The 24458-nt window shown below is 40.3% G+C and overlaps 1 protein-coding gene across 10 annotated transcripts in view; it reads right to left on the bottom strand.

Moving 5' to 3' along the window:
• GREB1L (GREB1 like retinoic acid receptor coactivator) overlaps positions 1-24458 on the bottom strand; it is a 219043-nt gene that overhangs the window by 93133 nt on the left and 101452 nt on the right. For 9 of the 10 annotated variants that reach the window (XM_039522151.1, XM_039522145.1, XM_039522149.1 and 6 more), the window contains exons 3-6: positions 19076-19235; positions 18623-18820; positions 3364-3540; positions 379-555 (exon numbers count right to left, since the gene is read on the bottom strand). In XM_039522151.1, the coding sequence (XP_039378085.1) occupies positions 379-555; positions 3364-3540; positions 18623-18820; positions 19076-19232 (709 nt within the window). In that variant the 5' untranslated portion in view covers positions 19233-19235. The remainder of the gene's footprint in view (positions 1-378; positions 556-3363; positions 3541-18622; positions 18821-19075; positions 19236-24458) is intronic. The other variant, XM_039522153.1, reaches the window with a different exon arrangement.

The raw sequence follows: 24458 nt of genomic DNA, 5'->3' as shown, positions 1-24458 counted from the left end.
TGCCTAGAGAATAAGCTGAGAGCCACTTTGCCAGACCCCGGAAGGAAACACACAGACATAGGAAGGGGTTATCAGGCTGATGGACCGCTTTATTTCCGCAGAAGGGGGGATTTGAGGCCTCCTCTGGGGATGTGGTGGGGAGGGGACAGAAGAGAAATAGGTGGGGAACTCTCTTTTTACCTAAATCTTTAGCCTCGTGGGTGAAATCCTGGCTCCACTGAAAGCCGTGAGAGTTTTGCCATTCAGTTCAATGAGGCCAGGATTTCGCCCCCCAGCTTTTTAAATACTTAAACCCAAAACTTTTAAGGCTCACCCAACACTACATAAAAATGTTCTAAAATCTGTAAGTATGCTTCTAACAAATGGGTGATTTTTTACCTTTCCAGCAGATAAGGGGTCCCTTTGACAGTACACCTTGGGAGCTTCTTACTAGGTAGTACTTTAAGTGCTTCTGCTTCTTTGGCTGAGTGGTTAGTTTCAGGTTAATGTGGTTGGAAAATTCCGTGAAGTATCGAAATCCCCTTTCTCCACAGCCTATACAATTCCCAGAAAACCCTGGAGGAAAGGGGGGAGGAAAAAGGTACACAAACAAAATAAATGCCTTTTGACATATACTGGGAATTAGGCCATTTTAGCCTCACCTGAATCTACTAACTGGATACGCCCATTCAGACATCTACTGTAAGCTTCACACACAGCACATGAATGACAGGAAGACAGACAGACAGACAGAGACAACAGAGACAGACTTTTGCTGCCTCAGCACTTCGTTTGAAAATGCCTTCTCTCCAGCTGTTACTAATTTAGGCCCAAAAGCTATCCCCCAATCTTCCACACAGTTCCTCAGAAGGGAGCAAATTCTCAGAAGAAAGCATGATAGGTACATGAAGACTGAAAAAGTGATTACACAGGGTAATCCAACCCCCTCCATGTCAGTACCTTTCACCCCTACCCCTAACACATAGTGGAGGATCAGCTCCAAGAAGCATGCTTCCTTTCTCAAAGCTGTGACTGATCCACAATATTCTGTATAAAGTTAATGCTGCCTAAGGCAGCCTTAACACCCAGGACACTCTGAAATTCCCCTTTGGTCTTCCTGAAGAGGGAGCCTTCAAAATGTGTGGGGGTGGGGGGGGGAGAGGTGCGCACTAGGCAATATCTTTGCATTATTAAGTTCTCAAATGTAAAAGTGTAACACATGTCCTGGTTATTTTCTCATGACTTATGATTTTCCCCCTTATTAGGGTCTTAAAAGGGCACAAATAAGAAATCACTTAATCCAAAATCCTTAGTTCTACTGGGACAGAAATTCAGAGCTTTTATTAAATTTAATAGATTAGGAATACAGCCAAAAACTGGGCAGAAGACCATTTGATCGTAGAGAAACTAAATTATTTTGTGGAGAGAGCTGAATTATATACATGTTTGAACTAGGGTTTATATGGTAGGACTACAGAATTAGGGTTATGTAATTTTCACTGAGGCCAATGAGAATTGTGCACAAGTAGAATTGGCTTCTGAGTAAGGGATGGGGAAGGCTAACAGTTTATTCCTAACCATAATGCCTTGCATTTGGCTTTATTAAAACACGTTTGAATAAGCCCAGTTTACCAATCAAGATTATTCTGTTACAACTGACATGTCATTATTATTTACCAATCCACTAATTTTTGCATCACTTGCAGATTTTACCATCAACACTGATAAAGATATTGAAGAGCATGGGGCCAAGAACAGGTCCCTGTAAACAGAGGTGCTGTAACTAGGGGTGCTGGGAGTGTGGCTGCAACCCCCACCTTGAAGTGGTTTCCATTATATACAGGATTTACAATTTGGTTCAATGGCTCTCAGCACTTCCACTATACAAATTGTTCCAGCACCTTGGCCTGTAAGACTCCATTAGAAACACTTCTATTTGATGATGATTCCCCATTAATTACTTTTTGAGAGCTATCTATCCATTTAATAGATGCTACACTGATTTTTGCATAATTATAATTTTTAAAATCAGTGTCATGAGATACTATGTCAAATGCCTTACAGATGTCCACATCAACAGTTAAGTTTATCAACCAAACTTGTAATCTCATCAAAAAACAATATCCAGTTTCTTTGACAAGACCTATTTTCCATAAAAACCATGTTGATTGGCATTAAATTATATTGCCATCTTTTAATTCTTTACTGATTACTTTCCATGATTTTGCCCAGTCAAGCTAACTTGCCTATTAGTTACTTGGATCATCCTATTTACCTTTTTAAATACCGCACAATATTATTTCTTTTCCCCAGTGTTCCATGATTTATTTTTAAAAAATCAATAACCGGGCCTCAGAGAGCTCCTGAGGCAATTATTTTAAATCTCTTGTGTATATTATTACCCAGTCCCATAGACTTTTAAATTTTTAATTTTAGTAACTCACTGGCAGAACAGAGATGAGTTGTTCGCTCATTACCAAATAAGAAATGATAAGCAAGAAGAGGCTAAACTATGACAGTAGGGTCTTAAAAGGAAAGACAAGTATTTTGCAACATGGAAGTGAAAAAGGCGGAGCCAGAGGAGGGATATAATGGGGAAAAGGGCAGGTAGGGTGATGTGATTGGACTGATGAGCCAAGACGATGATATTGGCAGTAACATTTTGAATGGATTACAGGCAAACAATATGGCATTTGTCAAGGACAAAAACGAGGAAGCTGCAATAGTTAGGATGTAAGATAATGATGGCCTGGACTAGAGTTTTAGCTAAATAAATCCGTTAAAGTTTTAGTGCAATTTTTTGTCTATTGGAAAGTCCACCTCAATGTATTCCAGGCACCAGAGCAATGGGGAAGAGAGACAGGAGATTCAAGGTAGCGATTGATGGTGCCAAAAAACCAACAACTCTACATCACTTTTATTGGTCTGTTTACCCAGCAGTCATAAGCCAAGTGGGCAAGGCAGGTGTGCAGATGTGCGTTTCCAATTACCAAGAAATGTTACTGTGTTAATTTATATTTATAATAATTAAAAGATTATCTGTGTCTGCTTATTCATATTTCTTATTCATGAAATGAAATTTTTACTCACTGACTAGAGGTTAAAAATTGACTACGTTTCACATTTATGCCCCAGAGCTGCAACAGACTTTGGGCAGGTGGACTCCTGTACCTATGTAGAGCCCCACGCAGTTAATTGCAGGACCAGGGCCTTATTCTGAACTTGCTTTTCAAAGAAGTTCAGTTATAGATTTAGTTTCAGAAATACAGAACTCTCTTCAACATACTACTAAGAAAAATTCATTTCTTGAGTCAACTTAGTATAACTTTAAACCAACCTTTAGTTATCAATTGTTGTACCAAGAATAATAATGAAACCATTTACCTAAAAGTGCATTTTTTCCATGATCATCTGGCAAAAACCGCTTGTCAACAGCACAGACTAAAATATGCTCAGGAAGATTTGGAGACTTGGCTCCTACCAGCAGGAAGCCTGCTGGAATATCAATTTGTTCCATGCACAGCGATACTAACCGCAAATCCTTGCCTGCTTGACAAAAACCTGAAAAGAAAAGATATGTGATTAAACTTTTATGAGTGATTTGTGGTCACTTTCTCTTTTGTTTGTTTCAGCTATGCAAAGCAGCCAAGAGAGAGGTTTCCCATTATTATCTAATTTTTTTTTTATTTTTTTTTATTTTTTTTAGAAAATACGTACATTGTGTAAATGTATCATCGTTTAGAGTCTAATCCAAAGCCCACTGAGGTCAGGGGAAAGACTTCCCTTGAGCTCAGCGTGGGCTTTGGATCAGGTCCTTAATAAGGATACAAATTCACTGGCAGGGGGATTCAGAGAAAATAAATAGCCATTATTTACCTAAAAGGCTTCTGATTGGAGAAAGCAAGTAAAACTATGGAGATCAGAAATCAAATGGCTAAGAAGCCGATACCTTTTCCACTGTTCAAGCCACTGTTTAAATAGAAGAAACACTAAAACACTCAAACTTATGAAAAAGCCCTACGGTGTGCAAAAGTCATCCCGTGTTTCCTTTCCATCTATACTGCACGTCACTTGAAACTAAACAAAAAAAAGTAATGAGTTCATAAAAACAAAACAAAACAAACCTCTTAAATTATTCCCAGGAGTTCTATCTTCTCTGCATCTCTCTTTAGATTGTAAGCTTTATAAAGGGGACAGTCTTTAACTTTGGGTCTTGGTGCTAAACATATTAACAACAAAAAAGACTGCTATATATCCAGTATTTACTAAGAAAAAACACTAAAAAAACCCTTCAGTAGTTTATGAAATTTGACCCTAAATTATACCTACACCAACTCTTTATACTCAAGGACACAAATAAAAAAAAATTCAGTGATATATTATTCAAATAGAAGAGGGGGTTTTTTTGGGGGGGGGGGGGGAGTGCTCCAGTTTCTATTTTCTATCTGTGTATTAGGGTACGTCTACACTACGGGATTATTCCGATTTTACATAAACCGGTTTAGTAAAACAGATTGTATAAAATCAAGTGCACGCGGCCACACTAAGCACATTAATTCGGTGGTGTGCGTCCATGGTCCGAGGCTAGCATAGATTTCTGGAGCGTTGCACTGTGGGTAGCTATTCCGTAGCTATCCCATAGTTCCCACAGTCTCCCCCGCCCCTTGGAATTCTGGGTTGAGATCCCAGTGCCTGATGGGGCAAAAATCATTGTCGCGGGTGGTTCTGGGTAAACGTCGTCAGTCACTCCTTCCTCTGGGAAAGCAACGGCAGACAATCATTTTGTGCCCTTTTCCCCTGGATTTCCCTGGCAGATGCCATTAGCATGGCAACCACGAAGCCTGTTTTGCCTTTTGTCACTGTCACCGTATGTGTACTAGATGCCGCTGACAGAGGTGATTCAGCAGCGCGTCACAGCAGCATTCATTTGCTTTTGCATGATAGCAGAGATGGTTATCAGCTGTTCTGTACCATCTACCATGCCATTGTAAATTGGCAATGAGATGACGGTTACCAGTCCTTCTGTGCTGTACCATCGCTGCTGTCATAGGTGCCCCTGGCTGAGATCGGCCGGGGGCGCAAAAGACAAAAATGGGAATGACTCCCCGAGTCAATCCCTCCTTTAAGGTACCTAAAAATAGAATCAGTCCTGCCTAGAATATGGGGCAAGTATACTAGAGAACCAGTGTATCAGAGAACCAGAGAGCACAGCCGCTCCGTGTCAGATCCCGCAGAAATGATGAGCTGCATGCCATTCACAGGGGGTGCCCCTGCAACAACCCCACCTGTTGATTCCCTCCTCCCCCAGCCTTCCTGGGCTACCGTTGCAATGTCCCCCCATTTGTGTGATGAAGTAATAAAGAATGCAGGAATAAGAAACAGTGACTTGTTAGTGAGATAAAATGAGGGGAAGGCAGCCTCCAGCTGCTATGATAGTCCAGACAGGACATTAAGCAGTGTGGGGGAGAGGAGCCCAGCATCCCGCTGCTATGATAGTCCAGGCAGTACAGAATCTTTTCTTTACACATGAAGGGCAGGGGCTGATGGAGCTCAGCCCCCTGTTGCTATGCTGAAGATGGTTACCAGCCGTTCTGTACCACCTACTGGGAATGATCAGGAGTTTTTTACCCAGGCGCCCCCGGCCGACCTCACCGGAGGCCAGCCAGGAGCACTCACGGGCTGATGATGAGGACAGATACCAGTCCTACTGCACTGCACCATCTGCCACAAGGCTGAGGATGACGACGATGGATATCAGCCATATTGTACCATCAGCCACCAAGGAGTGGGGGGCGAGGATGCTGCAGTTGACTGCTGCAGCATCGCGTCTATCAGCAGCATTCAGTAAACACAGGGTGACATTTAAAAGAGTCAAGAGAGGATTTTTTTCCCTTTTACTTCTGGGGGTGGGTGAGGGGGGTAAATTGACGAGCTATGCCCTGAACCACCGCGGACAATGTGTTTGACACTACAGGCATTGGGAGCTCAGCCAAGAATGCAAATGCTTTTCGGAGACTGCAGGAACTGTGGGATAGCTTGAGTCCTCAGTCCCCCCTCCCTCCCTCCATGAGCGTCCATTTGATTCTTTGGCTTTCCGTTACGTTTGTCACGCAGCACTGTGCTGAGTCCCTGCTGTGGCCTCTGTCTGGAGATTTTTTTTTAAATGCTTTGGAATTTCGTCTTCTGTAACAGAGCTCTGATAGAACAGATTTGCCTGCCCATACAGCGATCACATCCATACGGTCCATGCTGGAGCTCTTTTTGGATTTTGATTTTGGACTGCATCGCCACCCGTGCTGATCGGAGCTCCACACTGGGCAAACAGGAAATGATATTCAAAAGTTCGCGGGGCTTTTCCTGTCTACCTGGCCACTGCATCCGAGTTCAGATTGCTGTCCAGAGCCGTCAGTGGTGCACTGCGGGATACTGCCCGGAGGCCAATACCGTCGATTTGCGGCCACACTAACCCTAATCCGATATGGTAATACCGATATTAGCGCTACTCCTCTCATTAGGGAGGAGTACAGAAACCGGTTTAAAGAGCCCTTTATATCGATATAAAGGGCCTCTTAGTGTGGACGGGTGTGGTGTTAAATCGGTTTAACGCTCCTAAAACCGGTTTAAACGCGTAGTGTACACCAGGCCTTACATTGACTGTTATCTGTATCTATAGATGTAGATAGATATGTTTATAAACTGTTACTGCTTATGTCAGGAGTTCTCAAACTGGGGGTCAGGACCCCTCAGGGGGTTGGAAGGTTATTACATGGGGGGTCGCGGTCAACCTCCCCCCCAAATCCTGCTTTGCCTCCAGCATTTACAATGGTGTTAAATCTATTTTAAAAGTGTTTTTAATTTATAAGTGGGGGGTCGCACTTAGAGGCTTGCTATGTGAAAGAGGTCACCAGTAAAAAAAAGTTTGAGAGCCCCTGGCTTATATGATGCAATCCATTTTTCAGCAGTTTATACCGTTTTCTTTGAAGAAAAAGAGGCGTGTAAACACTCATGTCAGCAATAGGTTTTTCAGAAGATTGTTGCTGTTTGCCCCTGCCCTCATAAAAAACTAAACTCAGCCATATCAGACTTAAAGACATTTTTCAAAATTCACAACTTGTTTGTTTAGGCATTTTTGAAATTTCCAATTTTTAAAAAAATTAAAAAGCAATTTCTGAGTTAAGAACAAATCAGAAAGAGAGAGAATTTGTTGTGTTATCATTGGTTCATAATGTAGGTTAACATGATATTGAAGTTGAATTTTGTGTGTTTGTGTTTAACTTTAAAAATAAAAACCCATCCGTGGGCCAGTCAACCAGCATCTGTATTGGATTTACAGGGATCAAAATGATTGGCCACTTTCTTTGCTGGCATAAGTCAAGGCAGCCCCATTATGGATCCCAAACTATTTACAACAGAACAAAATCTTGCCCTTCTCTCTCCCCGATTAACTTCTAGTTCCGCTTTGAAGACTGAGATGACAGACACCAGAGGGAGCCATCTTCATCTCTTCTCCTCCTCCACAGGAAGGGATATAGTGACAAGGGACCTTTTGGTCTCTCTCTTCATAGGGAATGAAACTGTTAGTGGAAGCATTATAAAGCCACATTTATAAATGGCTCATGCTAACAATTTCAGCACAGGTTGCCTTGCTAATGCAGAGCACACACAATAGCTTCATAAGCCATTTTGCTAATCTGGCTCTATGCTAGTACGCCCCTACCTAATTTTCACTTCTACAGATGCAGGAAAGCTCGCCCATCTGTCAGCTGCAGCAGGAAGTGGTAAGTAGTTTTGTTTCAGGGCATTAGCAAATATGGGAGTATGCAGGTGACAGGGCACTCCACTATTGGCTGACAGGGAGCATGGTCTTTCCTCTGCCACAGTAGCAGAACCTTCCTGGTGTGCACTGAAGTAAACCTGAAAATCCTTTTCCAGTGCCCATTTGTGCATATACAGTGAAGTTTACCAAAGCACAGTTTCAAAAGGCTCTACTGTATTGGCTGTAGCAAACTATTATAAACCTTCATTATTAATTCAATTTTAACAGCCACATCCAAGGTATTACCATCTATGATGTAAATACTAAAAGGCATATGTACTTTAATACTGTACACCCTGATCTTGTAAAAAATCATGCATGTACATAACTTTACCCTTAAGTAGGGCCAAAATGGCATCCTCCACACAATGTTAACTCACATAAGTGCACAAGTTCACACAGGTGAAGACACTCCAGTAGCATACAGCCTATTCAGTATTACTGCACCATTGCTTGATGGAAAACCCTATTTTGCTGAATCAAACGGAAGACATGTAATATTTCAGCATAAACAAGTTTAGTGTAATCAGGGGAGACATCACACAGGTGGAGTTGTAACCCGGTTGTAGATAAAAGGAGCTCTTCTGGGTAAATTGTATTTTACTCAAAATGTAAAGTGCCTGCTTACCCAGCTGTGGGTGGTACATACTATTGCAATATTATGGCTAACATTTTCAAAGAAGCCTCAGTTCATTAGATACTCAAATCCCACTGACATTCACTGGAAGTAGTAGTGTGCCTAACTCTCTTTGGTTCCTTTGAAAATACCAGCCTATGCCTTGGTCTAAAACGGCAAAATTACCCACTGATGACAACAGGGGTCAGCAATGAGTAATTTTGCTATTATACAAAAAGGCTTATGATACAACAGATGTGATTGTTTTAAACAGGGTTTTAACAATTACTCTTTAGTATGGTCTTAACTAGGAAATGTTATCAAAAAAGTTCCCAACTGCTCTAACACTGACTGTTGGCGCTTTATGCTACAATGTGTTCTTGTTAGCAAAACTAGGATATCTAGGGTACCCAGGGTTTTGGCAGTCAATAGTTTTCAGCACTGTTTTAATCTGACTTGCCAAAATAGGTAGGCATCACTGTGCTAAACATCTTGTTAGCAGCTAAAACCCCACCTAAAGCAGGACTACTAATGTTCTAACGCTAATTCAACTGAACTCAGGTTAGCACCAGTAGGAATGTTTGGATAAAAGTACATAGCATGCCCATCACCCTGACTGAGACAGGCCTAACAAATCACATTGAAAAGGTGTTAGTAGGAACACAATTTAAGCTGTGTTTAGGACAGATTCATACCATCAGTTCTGATGAGGTCTCAGTGTGAAGGAGAGAACAGGAAATCCTCAAAGCCCTAGAAGGAGCCCCAAGGGGAAAAAGCAACCAGGAATAGTTCATAACATTTTAACAGTCATCTTCTGAGCATATACCACTGCACCAAGGCACATTTGTGTTACACCAGAATATCTTAGCACCAAGGTCCCCAAACTGTGGGGTGTGCCCCCTGGGGGAGGGGTATGGAGGACCATCCCGGGGGGTGGGGCATGGCAGAGCCTGGGCCAACCCCCATGGGTAGGAGGAAGGGAGTGCCACCCAGCCCCCTCCACTTCTCTGGTCCAGCCCCCAGCCGCAGCCCTGGCTCCTGTCCCCAGCCTCAGCCACTGGCTGTCTCTCCGTTCCTGGCCTGAGGCCAAGGTGGAGGGCAAAACCAGAGTGGAGCCGCACCTGGCCATGGCCTGGCTGCCAGCCCCTACCACAGTCCAGCCACTGCCCCGCTCCTGGCCCCAGACCCACCCCCAGCTGCAGCCTCAGCCTCTGCCCTCTTACCCCTGTCCATGTCCCCCACCCTCACAAGCCACAGCCCTGCTCCGAGCCCTGTGGGGCAGAGAGGGCACTGACGGGATAAGAGGACGCAGGACTCTCAAAAGTTTAGGAACCACTGTCTTAGCAGTACAGATTGAAACTAGCCTATGTATGAGAGGCTGATACTATAGAGTCTAAAGACAATAGTATCCTCTTATTTGAGAGGCTGTTTGCATAAATTTCATGCTCCCTATTCAATTAGGATAAATAAATTCTATTATATAAATGCTGTACATACACAGCCTATAATGGTACATACTACAATGTAGATAAGTCTTCTAATATTTACACAAGATAATAGATGAGAAGCTGCCATTACTATATACTTAGATATTCACAAGTTCCACAGTAAACTGCAAACACTTCTTATGGAACTGGTACAGTATACTGTCACCATGCATACCTTTATAATTGTTCTCCTGTATTATCTTTTGTTTATGCTACTAAAAAATAGCTTGACAAATGCAAAAACCAGAAAGATATTTGAACATAAAACCAACATTTAAACAAGGTTTACCATCTAGCTTAAAAATTTAAAAAGCCATGAAAAAACAGAGGTGATGTTAAAAGTTCGTCTTTATGCTGAGGGTGAGCCAGGGAGGAGGTTGAAGAAATGACAGCAATAGGTTGCACTCAGGACTGATTTTCTTGTTTTATGCATTTAATTCACACTCTTTAAGGCTGAACTTTTAAAGGGATCCATACTTGGCTTCCATTTGTGCAAGCAGCTTTAATTGATAGCTGTTAGAGACATGTCTATAAAGAAAATATTTTTATTTACAAAGACTTTAGGGGATTTTGTTTTTGCATATCAATAGCTGAATCAGAAAGAGTAGATTAATAATTTTGGCCAGGTACTTCTGTGTTAGTTTAAAGTAAGAGATTATCAGAGAATACATATCTGCTCTATGAAGAAAAATCTTGAATTTTCTTCCAAAATAATATAGACAGTATCCCCAAGAGCCATCCATTATTCTTCTTTCCCACCCATGCAAGGATCACTTCCTTAGCAACAAAATGATTCATTTGTATGGAGTATTTTTGTTAATTGTTTTCTCAAAAAAATCCAGTCATAACATTTTATTTTTCTGGCTAGCCAGAAGTTCAGAGCGCTAATTTTTTTTCCTCCATGATTTTGTGTGGATAATTAAATATCAAATATATACAGCTATATCCATGTAAACATCAATAAGGGACACATTTTCAAAATCTGACTTCTAATTTGTGCTTGTGTAACTTGCATGCATAATTTTTTTTAGATTTGGTTCATATCAAGTCTATTTGCACTATATATACACTCATTTATATAGGGATTTATACATGAAAATTCTGTCAAGTGACAGTAGGTACAAGTTGTTTACACAAATGATTGCAACTTGTACTATAAAAATGATGCATTCACCAATACAGGCTAGATTTGGAAATTTAGCCCTTTATTGCTATTTGCATGGATACAGGTATCTGCTTATGTATAGGTACACATGAAGAGTGTGTGTGTGGGGGGGGAAACTAGGGCTGTCAAGCGATTAAAAATATTAATCATGTTAATATTAAAAATGTTAAACAATATTAGAATACCTTTATTTAAATATTTTGGGATTTTTTCTACATTTTCAAATACATTGATTTCAATTACAACACAGACCACAAAGCATACAGTGCTCACTTTATTTTTATTACAAATGTTAGTGCTATAAAAACAAAAGAAATAGTATGTTTCAATTTACCTCATACAAGTACTGTAATACTATCTCTTTATCATGAATGTTGAACTTACAAATGTAGAATTATGTACAAAAAATAACTTATTCAAAAATAAAACAATTGGTTGGTGGCCGAAGCATGAAGAGGCATACGAATGTTTAGTATATCTGGCACGTAAATACCTTGCAATGCCGGCTACAAAAGTGCCAGGCCAATGCTTGTTCTCATTTTCAGGTGACATTGTAAATAAGAAGCCAGCAGCTTTATCTCCCAAAAACATAAAACTTATTTGTCTTAGTGATTGGCTGAACAAGAAGTACGACTGAGTGGACTTGCAGGCTCTAAAGTTTTACATTGTTTTGTTTTTCAGTACAGTTATGTAACAACAAAAAAAATCTACAGTTGTAAATTCCACATTCACGATAAAGAGATTGCTTTACAGTATTGTATGAGGTGAACTGAAAAATACTATTTCTTTTGTTTATAATTTTTACAGTGCAAATATTTATAATAATAATAATATAAAGTGAGCACTGTACACTTTGTATTCTGTGTTGTAACTGAAATCAATATATTTGAAAACGTAGAAAAAAACATCCAAAAATATTTAATAAATTTAAATTGGTATTCTATTGTTTAACACTGCGATTAAAACTGTGATTAAATCACAATTTTTTGAGTTAACTGCATGAGTTAACGGTGATTAAATCAATAGCCCTAAAAAAAAAAAATCTTTTAGCTGTCACCTGGCCAACAAAATCAACCATTATAATCCTTACGTTTAGAAAATAATTTAAAAAAATAAAAGTACACAAATGAGCCATTTGAGTCCCTTCCCCCTCAAAAATAATAATAATAATTTAAAAAAAAAGATTTGACCATGGGATCCTCAGCTTTTTTTTTTTTTTTTTTGGAAAAGCAACAGGCACTTAAATCCTGATTAGTAATTTGCAAAGTGCCAAAAGCAATGGGAAAGAAGAATAATGAATAGCTCCTAGGGACATCATCTGCATTTCTTTGGAAGAAAATTCAAATGTTTTCCTTCACGCAAGCATGTTTGCATTCTACAATCATCTCTTAATTTAAACTACCATAGGCCTGTCTGCCCAATAAGGAATATTCTTGTCCGCACAGCTGTGAAAATACAAGCAAAAGTGCTAAAATCTTTTGAAAGCAAGGATCTTTTATTTTGATATTGTTTTTCACCTAAAAGTAACAAACAACAGCCTTAGTGTGGGGTACAAACCTGTTATCTGTACTGCAAAAAATATATTTGCATAAGAAATTAGCTTCCAGGAATTACATATGAATTGCAGTTCACTGTCACTCACTATTGTAACTTCACAGTAACTGATCAGGTGTTAAGTACCTGCTTACTTAATTGCCTCTGAAATTACTTTTGACCTTCTTTAGACCCCAGGTAAATTGAGGATTTACTAACAAAAGGAAGGTGCTATTATTGTGTTTCACACATCTTGCATATAATGCCATTCCACAAATTAGGACAAACATGCTTTAAAGGCATTGCAATCAAGAGGTTAAGAACTGTTTACTATATTATCTAGTTGTACATTTGAAGTCATTATGCTAAAAGCTGTCAGTATTTCCATTGTAACCTTCACAGAAGTTTATAACTGGGCTATAAAAATCCATTTGAAGTTAAAACTTCTGCCAAAAACCAAAAAGAAACACTTATGCTTATTGCTAAAAAAGGCTTTATTTTTACAAACAGAATAATTATGTGGATTTGTCACTCTACAACGGTCTTCCAACAAGAAGGGTAAAGGACCTTCTGCTACTGCCAAGTTAGGAAGAATGTTCAGCAAAAATGTTACTTGCATTTTATTCATTAATTATCAAAGGCAATACAAACCAGTTGATGTGTTTCTGACTGATTTACAACTCAGCCATGTGAATTTGGGGAATTATGTGATTTCTTAATAAAAATTAGGATGTTATATGGAATATGAAATGACCATGGGTGAAATCCTGGCCTCACTGAAATCAATGACACAACTACCATTGACTTCAATAGGACCAGGATTTCACCCCACATAAGGTACAACCCCTTAGACATTTCACCCAAAGTATCTGTATAATCAGTAAAACTCATGAATTGCAGACTTAGGCACCAAGGACCCAATCCAGTACACGTTCAGCTTGGAGCACCCTGAGCAGCTTCAACTTTTAATTTTTCATCTATTATTTTGAATTCTATCCTAATATTACTTTTCTTTATGAGCAACTGCTGAGTTGGTTCAGAGATGTCATGCAATGGAAAATGGAAGGTTAGGTGATTTATATGAACACATATAGGAGGAAAGGTGGTCACCAAGTCAATTTCTTTGTTTAGACGTGGCGTAGAAAATGAACGTTTGGGTACCCATGCACTTACAACATTACACACAATCTATCAATTGACGCGGGTTCAGAGAAGAGCCAAGAGAATAATTAGAAAACATGCCTTATAGTAAAAAGAACAGGAGTACTTGTAGCACCTTAGAGACTAACCAATTTATTTAAGCATAAGCTTTCGTGGGCTACAGCCCACTTCATCGCATGCATAGAGTGGAACATACAGTAAGAGGATATTTATACATACAGAGAACATGAGGCTAATTAGCCTCTTACAGTTGGTATGGGTACTTCCACCTTTTCATGTTCTCTGTATGTATAAATATCTTCTTACTGTATGTTCCATTCTATGCATCCGAAAAAGTGAGCTGTAGCCCATGAAAGCTTATGCTGAAATAAATTTGTTAGTCTCTAGGGTGCCACAAGTACTCCTGTTCTTTTTGCTGATACAGACTAACACAGCTTCTACTCTGAAACATGCCTTATAGTGATAGACTCAAGTAGCCTCAAGCCTAACAGACAGTTAAGGAGTGACTCAATCATAGTTTATAAGTATATACATGGAGAACAAATATTTGATAATGGGTTCTTCAATCTAGCAGACAAGAGCCAATGAAGATGAAGCTGGGTAAATTCAGACTGGAAATAAAGTATAAATTTTTAACAGTGAGGGTAATTAACCATTGGAACCATTTACCAAGGGTCTTGGAGCAGTCTCCATCACTGACAATTTTTACTTCAATTGGATTTTTAAAAAAAGATATGCTCTAGTTTAAATGGAATTATTTTGGGGATTCTATGGCCTGTGTTATACAGAAGGTCAAACTAGAAGATCACTATGGTTCCTTCTAGCCTCAGAATCAATAAATCTGTCAGTCTACAACTACTCTTATGAAATGTCAGCAATGTTTTAAAATTTCTTCCCTCTCCTTTTCCAACAATCAAAAAATAAAATCCCTCCCCACCAACCCAGCATCTTCAGGAAAACCCTTAACAGGAACATGAGACATAGAACTGAAAGGGACCTCCTGGGTCATTGAGTCTAATCCTCTGCTATTCTGGACAACTCGGTCATATCATCCCATTCATAAATTCAACACAATCCATTTTAAAACTAGTTACGTTGTTTGCCCCCACTACTCCTATTGGAAGGCTGTTCCAGAGCCTCACTCCTTTGATGTTTAGAAACTTTCTTCCAATTTCCAGCCTAAATTTATTCATGGCCAATTTATATCCAGTAGTGCCAACATTGCTATTTAGCTTAAATAGCTCTTTTCCCTCCCTGTCTTTTACCCCCTTTATGTATTTATAGGGTACGTCTACACAGCATCTGGGAGTGAGCCTCCCACCATGGGTCCACACACCCATGCTAGTAGCACTTGCGCTAATATTTTTTAAATAGCTGTGTGGATGATGCTTTTAGATTACAGCTCACGCTGGAGTTTGGACTCTGAAGCTCGCCCCACGCCCTAGAGCAGAGGTTCTCAAACTGGGAGTCAGGGCCCCTCAGGGGGTCACGAGGTTATTACATGGGGGGTTGCAAGCTGTCAACATCCACCCCAAACCCCGCTTTGCCTCCAGCATTTATAATGGTGTTAAATATATAAAAACATATTTTTAATTTGGGGGGGTCGCACTCAGAGACTTTCTAAGTGAAAGGGGTCACCAGTAAAAAAGTCTGAGAGCCCCTGCCCTAGAGCCCAAGCTCAAGCTGCTGCCTGAGCCAAATATCCACATTGCTATTTCCAGTGCACTAGCATGAACCCTGCCACCACAAGACTGTCAACCCGGGCTGAGAGACACACTGTCAAGAGCTGTTTAGAAATACCACAGACGGCAAAAATATTCTTCTCTCTGCCTTCATTTTGCCAGGTTACCAAACCAAGATCTTTTAGTCTCCTTTCAAAAAAGGAAACTCTCCATTCTCCTGATCATCCTAGTAGCTGTTCTATGCACCTGTTCCTGTTTGAATTCAGCTTTCTTGAACGTGGGTGCCCAGAACTGTACACAGCATTCCAGACAAGGTTTTACCAGTGCTTTGTACACTGGCATTAATACTTCCCCATCTCTACTGGAAATACATGCTAGGATCAACATTTGCCTTTTTCATGACCACATCACATTGAAGGCACAGTCATCCTGTGATCGACTAAGAAACCCAGTTTTCTCTTCCCCGGTCATTTCCAATTGATGAGCTCCCACATAGAAAGGCTTTGCAACCACGCAATATCATTACACTTCTGCTCTGTCAGACCAAAGAGGAAAGAAAGTTACAGAGTCAAGAACCCATCACTGAAACCACACCTTCCTCCATCTTTTCCAGAAACAGACATCTAGGGACTTGCCATCTTCAACACCTCAGCTTATCTCAATTGTCAATACTGAGTCTCAGCATTAGGTAACCAGGACCCAAAAATCTAAGTGAGCTTTGTAGGTTAAAGCCAACAAACAGAATTGCATGCACAAATGAATTTGAAGGAAGTACAAACTAAAGAACATGGATGTAAAGTGCTCCATGTGTGAAACCCTACTAAGTACAATATGCAGGGGATAGTGTAGATGTTTACATCGCACTCAGCACCCTGGCCTTCTGAGCACCTACCTGCACTAAAAGTACCCCCAAGTCGTCAAGTGTAGCCCCAAAGAGAGCCATGTGCAGTAATCCAGACTGGAGGTTAGAAAGGCATGGATGATTGTGGCACAGTTTGTATATGAAAAGGAACACTCTTAATAACTGCTGCTGTCTAGACAGCTAGAAGCAGCCAGGGATCCAACAGGTCCCCAAGGTTGTACAACTTAGCAACCAAAGACAGGCATACTCCACACCTGAAAGGACCAAAATCACTTCCCTCATCTGCTCAGGTTGTTTCTCACAATCCACCACTGTCGCTTTATGGCTTTAACTGGGTGTACTTCTACCAGCTTGCTGTCATTCAAGCCCTGACCTTGGCCAGGCACTGGGAAAGTGAAACGGAGGCACAGAACTAAATTCCACCAACATTCTGAGGACATGTCACCCCAAATAGCCTCACATGCTGAAAAGGAAGAAAAATAAAACCCCAGAGTACTCCAATGAGAGAACCTAGGAGCAGGAAAGCAATTGCTCAAAGGCTATTGGAGTCCACTTGGAGAAAAAACAACAAAGCCACCGTATCTATCCCTGCCAAGTTACATAGACATGTCAGTGCTGCATCATCAGGATAAATGGCATCCTATGCTGTGACAAATCTAAGGGTATGTCTTCACTACCTGCCATATTGGCGGGTAGCAATCGATTTCTCGGGGATCGATATATCGTGTCTCATCTAGATGTGATATGTCGATCCCCGAACGCGCTAATGTCGATTCCGTAACTCCACCAACGCGAACGGCGGCAGCGGAGTCGACATGGGGAGCCACGGACGTCAATCCCGCACCGTGAGGACGGTAAGTAATTCAATATAAGATACTTCGACTTCAGCTATGTTATTCACGTAGCTGAAGTTGCATATCTTATATCGATTTTCCCCCGTAGTGTAGACCTGCCCTAAGTGAATCAACACTTGATCTTGGTCTGTTGCTACAAGACCATCAACCAGTGAGACCAACTTAGTTTCTGTGCCATTCCCACGTCTAAAATCTAAAAGTAGTAAAAAAAAAAAAAAAACCTCTGAAAACACCAGCCAATGTGAATAGTACATCACAACAAACCTCTCTCAATAACTTTCCCCAATTTCCGATAACAGACCAGTGTTTTTGGATTCAAGGCTTTTGGGGTTCCTTTGTTTGGAGGACAAGCATGCCCATCTAAGACAGATTGATCCAAAAGGGATCAATATATAAGAATATTTTTAAAAGTCAACATTTGCCACCAATTACCACAGAAATTCTGTTCTAAGTATAAGGAGAAAACTGGTAATTTCAGATGTGTATAGTAGCTGTTGGCAAACAATTACTATTTAATAACAACTACTGCAAAGAGGCCAACAACCAGCAGAAATTTAACATTAACATAAATAAGTTTATATAATAGTTATGAATAGGTTCTTTTTTTAAAGGAATTTTTAGGTCTGTAGGATACATCAATAACAACGTAAACCAGTTATTTAATATTTACTCCTAACAACTATCTCCCCAACAATTCTATCCACATAATATCCAAAATCATTTCCTTACTGCTCATATTTTGAGTAATTAGCACTGTCGACAATTCTGTTTATCCTTTTCAAAAGTTTACCCTGAACCTGTTACACTGGTAAGCAGATACTCATGCGAGCACCCCTTTTGAAGTCTATGATAATACTCACCTGAGTAAATACTCACTAATATAAGGAAGATGTTCACTGTTTGGCTCTTAGTAGCTAAATAAGGGCCATAATGAGCCTTAGCCACTTCTCACAAATAATACATCCCTTTTTATACCCTGTATCAAACCCCCTTATTTCAATATTGCCTTGATCACTGTTAGCTATATTTTTAAACAGCTATTTTTAAATCTTTTGGAATTCTACAAAGTCATATAAAAGGTTGTGGCTGACTGTCTATGTTAGTTACTCATGCAAGTCAACTGGTATAATTTTTAGAGAGTTTAAAAACATTTTAAAATAGCTTGAATGCTTTAAAAAGCCTCTAAATTTATGTTTGAAAAATGTTACATTCTGTTTTGGGCTATAATTGAAAATGCAGTCTCAGCCCAAAGCCAAAATTTGATCACAGTTCCAAACTTCTGAGCAGGACTACTCATGTGAGTAAGGGTTGCACTACTGGTCCCTTTATAAAAATCACTCCCTTGGTCACCAGGCAATATCACAATTCAGCATATTCATTTGATCAGTTTCCATTATTACTAGTTTCTAACCTTAAATACTACAGATTACGGTGAGAACTGATTTAAGCACAGGAATGAGAACTAACCATCAGTAGTGCAAGACCCTTCTGGGGCAGGTTTTTGTGAATATGGGATTGGTGGACTACTTGAATCTGACATGTCTTCATCCTCCTCTTCATCTTCCATTTCATTAACAGTTTGGTTATTAGAAAAATCCAGACTACCGTTCTGTGTGTAACGATGTACCAACTCTTTGTCCAATTCTTCCACCTTTGGTTTCACATCTGAAAAGAATACAAAAACAGAATCATCTCTACATCCACAGCAGTTCAAAGCAATACTATGCTTGGAAACAAAATACCACAACCCTCTTTCTTTTAAGAGGCACAAAAGATGGATCTTATGTCATAAGGCATATGGATTTTATGTCAAAGAATTAACTGAACTGTAATATTTTATAATCACAGTCCCCCAGTGCTTGAGGGCCCCTTTACAGAAAAAATATGACAAATTGAAGTGTGTCATACTTGCATAGTTACCTTCTGGCAGGAAAGGAGGTTGGTCCGGGTCCAGGTAGAGTTGAGAGAAGATTGGCCGTGGGACAACACTACTGCATCTCAGAGAGGCTTCTATAGAGTTGTGAAGAGCTTCTTCAAAACGGGCTGATTTCAGTTGCCCTGCATATGAATTCCCCATGATCTACCAAATTAAAAAAAAAAGGGGGGGTGTTGTTAAGGGAGTAGGGAAATATATACACAGATACCATTTGTCCAAACAGATCATTTATGAATGAATGAATAGCCCATATAGTACCCATGAAAGATCAACATTTGCAGTAGCAGTTAGTAGTTAATGCAAAATGCAGTGAAAAAAACATCTTGAAATAGTACAGTTTGTTCCTGTTTGTTCCTGTCTGGGTTTGGAAGCCTCCATTATTTGCTTGTTTCAGTAAGAGCTACTTACTGCAGTTAGCCCATCTCAAATACATTGGTTATACACTAATTCCCCTTAAATTTTACCCCAACAACTTCAATAGTCTATCTGATGCAGAATTTAATGGAGGGCAGATAAAATCATCTAAAGTGATGTGAACTGAGTTTTAGTACACAAGGTATACAATCTGGCTTTTATTCTCTTTACCTGTATCTTCTGGGATTTGAGAAGGTTGGTTGTGATAGAGAACACAGGAACATGCAGAATTTACAAATTAGCTTATTTCAGTAATTGTCCAGCTGTGTAGCAGCATGACTATATTTATGGAGAAGTTATGTTACCAGAACAATTGTATGCACAGGCATCTTACTGAGTCTGTTGTCACTGCCAATATCAAGTTAAAGTATCTGAAAGGTCAGTATTTTCATTCTAAAGATTCTTTACCTTTTTTTGTAAAGGATTCAAGGTTAATACACTCCAAGTGGCGGGGTTTATAGTACTTCTGTACTTATCAACATTGTTATCAATATAATTATGACTAGACAATCTGAATCATACGATGATAAAACAAGTTTTCATCACACAAACAATACAAACATCAGTACAGTATACAGACAAAGCTGTGAAATGTTTTTATTTTAAGCTATACATTAGATTTTTCACTAGCAAACATTTAACCAATCAAATTTCTCAGGAGTTAATTTTTCCACTCATTTATTCGATAGGGAATGTATTAAAATATATGAAGTTTGTCACGGACAAATTGCACTTTAAACCATAACTTGTTCTGCATTCTTAAGTGCTAGTTTGAAGCTGTGATCTACTGCACCGCTGTCTCTAATGGTGCTCAATACTCTTTCAGATTTAAACATTAAGTAGTAGAGCAGCCAAGTAAGATTGTACAGAGAATTGGGAAAGACATGCCAATTTATAATTCTATCATTTGACTGGGTCTTCACAGCACACAGAATGTATTCCAGAGACACAATGACAACTCAGCAACCTCTAATAATAGGCAATACTGGGGATTTTATTCTAACTAAGTTAACTTTTAGCTATTTATTTAATCAGACAAAAAAAGGAACAAGTGCAAAACAAGCTACCACTTGACATCAGGAAGGTGGAAGGGGAATAAGGTCATCTATTTCTGTGACTAGGGAAGCAGTATGGCATACTGGATACAGCACTGGACGAGGACTCAGGAGGCCTGGATTCTGTTTCTAGCTTGGCCACTGGCCTGCTAGGTAACCATTTAACCTTTCTGGCCTCAGTTTCTTCATCTGTAAAATGAGTATAATGATGGGACCTCCTTTGTACAGCACTTTAAACACTACTGATGAAAAGCACTATATAAAGTATTAATTATGATGTCAGGAAAGACATTTAGACATGGAGGATGGTCCTGTGGTAAGGCACTAGTCTAGAACTTGGGAGACCTGAGTTCAAATCCCTGCTCGAGCATACACTTCCTGTGTGACCTTGGGCTAGTCACTCAGTCTCTCTATGCCTCAGCACCCCATCTATAAAATATGGATAACGGCAATTCCCTACCTCCAAGGAACATTGTGAGGGTCAATACATTAAAAAGATTGTGAGGTGCTTTGAGAAGGATATGGGGTCCATAGAAGTACCAAGACAGACTGCTGTCTTCATTCTATTTGTAAAGTAACATGCATACATATGGTGACGGTAAAACATTGTTAGGGAGGCAGGGTGGGGAAAGAGGTGCTGGAAAGTTGACATCCTTACTGGAGCAGAACTAAGGTGGTCGTGACCTGTCTGTGGCATATGTTTGTACACATGGTGGGTGAAATCTTGAGTCCAATAGAGTCAATAGCAAAACTCCACTGACTTCAACGGGGGCAGAATTTCACCCAGTATGTATAGTTAAGTTGATTAATATTTCATTTCTTTACTTCCAAAATGTGTGTCATGTATGCTGTAAGCACATCATCTTTAACTCATACAATATTTATGTATCTACATAATTTCAGCAAAAAGAACTTTATTAGACTGGTATATTAAAAAACCCTGAACTTCTGAAAGTCTTAAAATTCAGAAGTTTCCAAAAAACAGCTTTAAAGCTTAATTCTGCCCATGCTCCCAACCATGCTTATACTATGTTAAATATGGATCTATGATAAGCAGCGTGACTATTTTCAAATTCTGGAAATTATTAATAATCAAGTAATGCATTTTATACACAGGACAACTCTCCTCTACCTGTAACAGGCATAGTCTGTTTAAGTTATTGTGGAAAATGAGGTACAGTAGGATCTGCATAAATAGCCTTGTTGGTGGATGGTGATGATGTCATGGAACTATATCAGGAGACCGATTAATATAAGTATAGCAGCATTTCTAGTTTGCTGAGAGAAAGTAGGTAAGACAAATTGGACACTGTGGTTTATAATGGAATGGTGGATAAAGGATGGTGTTTGTGAACTGCAAGATGTGAAAACATTGGTCTGGTCACTGCAAGACAGTGAGTTAAGAGAGAGACTTGTTTTCAATTGTGTGTGGCAGGTGGACAATGGCAGTGGGGTGCCCACTGACAATTCTTGGTCTAACGGCACTAATAGGAGAAGCTTGGCTGAACTAAGCAGGGTAGCTTCTGCTATGATAGAAGGGGGAAGCTAGCGCCCAAGGAGTTAATCCCTTACAGCAGGAAAGATATAACAAGGCAGCTGACTTCTTAACAAAGCCTGAGGCAATTAGGACAGCTGGGCCTTGTTTGTAGTTCAAGGGAACTTTAAAAGGGCAGGGCTCCTCAGAAAAGAAGAAGTAGGGAAGCCTCTGCAAGGAATGGGAGTCTGGGTAGGTCCTAGCATTCAGCACCCTGCACAACAAGCCACTGTCTAGGTTAGTTTGCCTAATTTAGATTATTTGTTTGGGCTCCCCCAAAAAACTATGGCATCTTGAGTGAGTCAGGACATTAATAACCTTGTGTTTCTTCTACTGAACATACTAATAAAGGCATGGTTCTGTTGCAAATTTTATTTTCTTCGCCCTAAATAATGTGTGAGTAATTCATGGGGCTGACAAGTGGGTGATTCACAAGGATTGAACCACAACACTGCTAGAGACAACAGTAATAATAATATTAATATTATTCAATACTTTAAATAGTTTACCTCTTCTAAAGCACAGTACAAACACAAGCAGGGCTGTTGTCACATGCCCAAACTCTGCAGGAGAGCTGAGAATGAGTAGTGACTCTCAGCATTTTTTAAAAGGTTGCTCTTCTCTATCAGTAGGAGGTGATGGCAGCTCCTCCATGTCTTTCCCTCCCTTATGCTCAAGCACCCAACACATGTTGGCAGGCCTGAGAGAGAAATACAGATTTATGAAAGATCATGTGAGGATGGCCTTAGCTCACCTCTGTTGGCAGGAGAAGAGAAGAGAAGAGAAAATGATGCTGAAGGGTTATAGGAGTACTAGCTTGCTGGGTGCAGAGAAGGAAAAACAGAGCACAGTACAGAGCTAGCAAATATTTGGAATCTGCCTGGCGTGAATTTGAGGCGCTTGCTTCAGAGTTAAAAAAAAAAAAAAAAGGAGGAGGACTAAGAAAGAAAAGATCAGACTGTAACAGGGGAATTAAAAATTAATTAAGATTTGCCATATGGGTTCAGATAAACTACAGCCAGGGTGGTGCACTAAAGAGACAGACAGACGGATAAAACAACAGGATTTGGGAGAGGGAAGAGGAAAAGGAGCAAGAACTGTCTGGTTGTCAGGACACATTTAAAATACTGCTGCAGAGACACAACCCCACCCCAAGGCCTATCAGGGGGTTGTTGATAGCTTCACTTGGACCCTGTATAATCCTGGCTACAGCTCTGGACAAGAGCAAGATGCTGGAATACTGGCTTATACAGAAGTAATGAAATGGAGAAGAATGTTTGGGTAGGTGGCCCAAAATGAGGATGATTTACATATATACTGTGCATTCTTTTCACGCTAGAGTAAGGGGTAGGGAAGAGTGTCTCTACTATTGAAAATATAAAACTTAGACACTGTTACACCATGTCTCTGAGATACAGGAGTACAAGAGTCTTAGGGCTCTCAGTTGAACATGTGTCATGTTAACATACAGAGCCTCAAGCACTCCCCAATTCCACAGCCACTGAAACTGCTGCAGAATTCACCCTTTGCCACAGAACTGAGCTCTAGAATCTCAGCTGTCCTTTTAAAAAATATTATGCAGGTGGTACTTCTGACAAAGTCATGAATTTTACACTGCTATTTATACAGCCAGTCAGTTCAGTCAAGCTCCTGTTAGGGCCACTAGACCAGCATTTCCCGCATGCGACCACCATGGCCGCATACAGTCACCAGCAGATTTTTCTGTGGCTTCAACAGTCTCCTGGGTGGAGATGAGGTGGGGGAGTGAAGCAAAGTGGCCCCTCCCTGCAGCCCCCAGCCTTGCAGTTTGCTGGCACCACCAGCAAGGGATCGGCACCCTGCACTGCACAGCCTCCTGGGGCCTCCGGGCAGCATCTCTGCAGACAAGTGGGGCTAGTGTATGTAGTGGGGAAGGAACCTTGGACTCTGCACCTGACCCACTTTCTCAGGGGCAGTGGTGCTGCGGGGCTCTTCCTCCCCTCCCCCTGGGGCTCCAGCGGGGCTGGCCTTACAGGTGGGTGACCACACAGGGCACTGTAGTCAAAAGGCAAGAAGTGGGGTCAGCCTGGGGTGCCAGGGCACAGAAGGGAGCTCTGGGTTATGGGGGGATGTAGTGGGGAATGGGGGCAGGGAGGGGTTTCTATTGTGTTTAGGTCCAGTAAAGAATAGAGATAACTGTACATTATTTTTATTATTGAGTCTGCAAAAAAACAAATAAATTGCAATAATTTGGCCATGTATATGTGCATATTTATTTTTCCTAAAGTTAATTAAGTATTTTAAGAGAAATTGTCAGAGTGGCCACCAGCAAGAGTTGGTGGCCACACTCTGAGGCCACCAAAAATTTTGTTGAGAGCCCCTGCT

This window comes from Mauremys reevesii, linkage group 2, assembly GCF_016161935.1.
Source record: "Mauremys reevesii isolate NIE-2019 linkage group 2, ASM1616193v1, whole genome shotgun sequence".
NCBI classification, from domain to species: Eukaryota; Metazoa; Chordata; order Testudines; family Geoemydidae; genus Mauremys; species Mauremys reevesii.
This window is presented reverse-complemented; position numbering and strand designations above follow the sequence as displayed.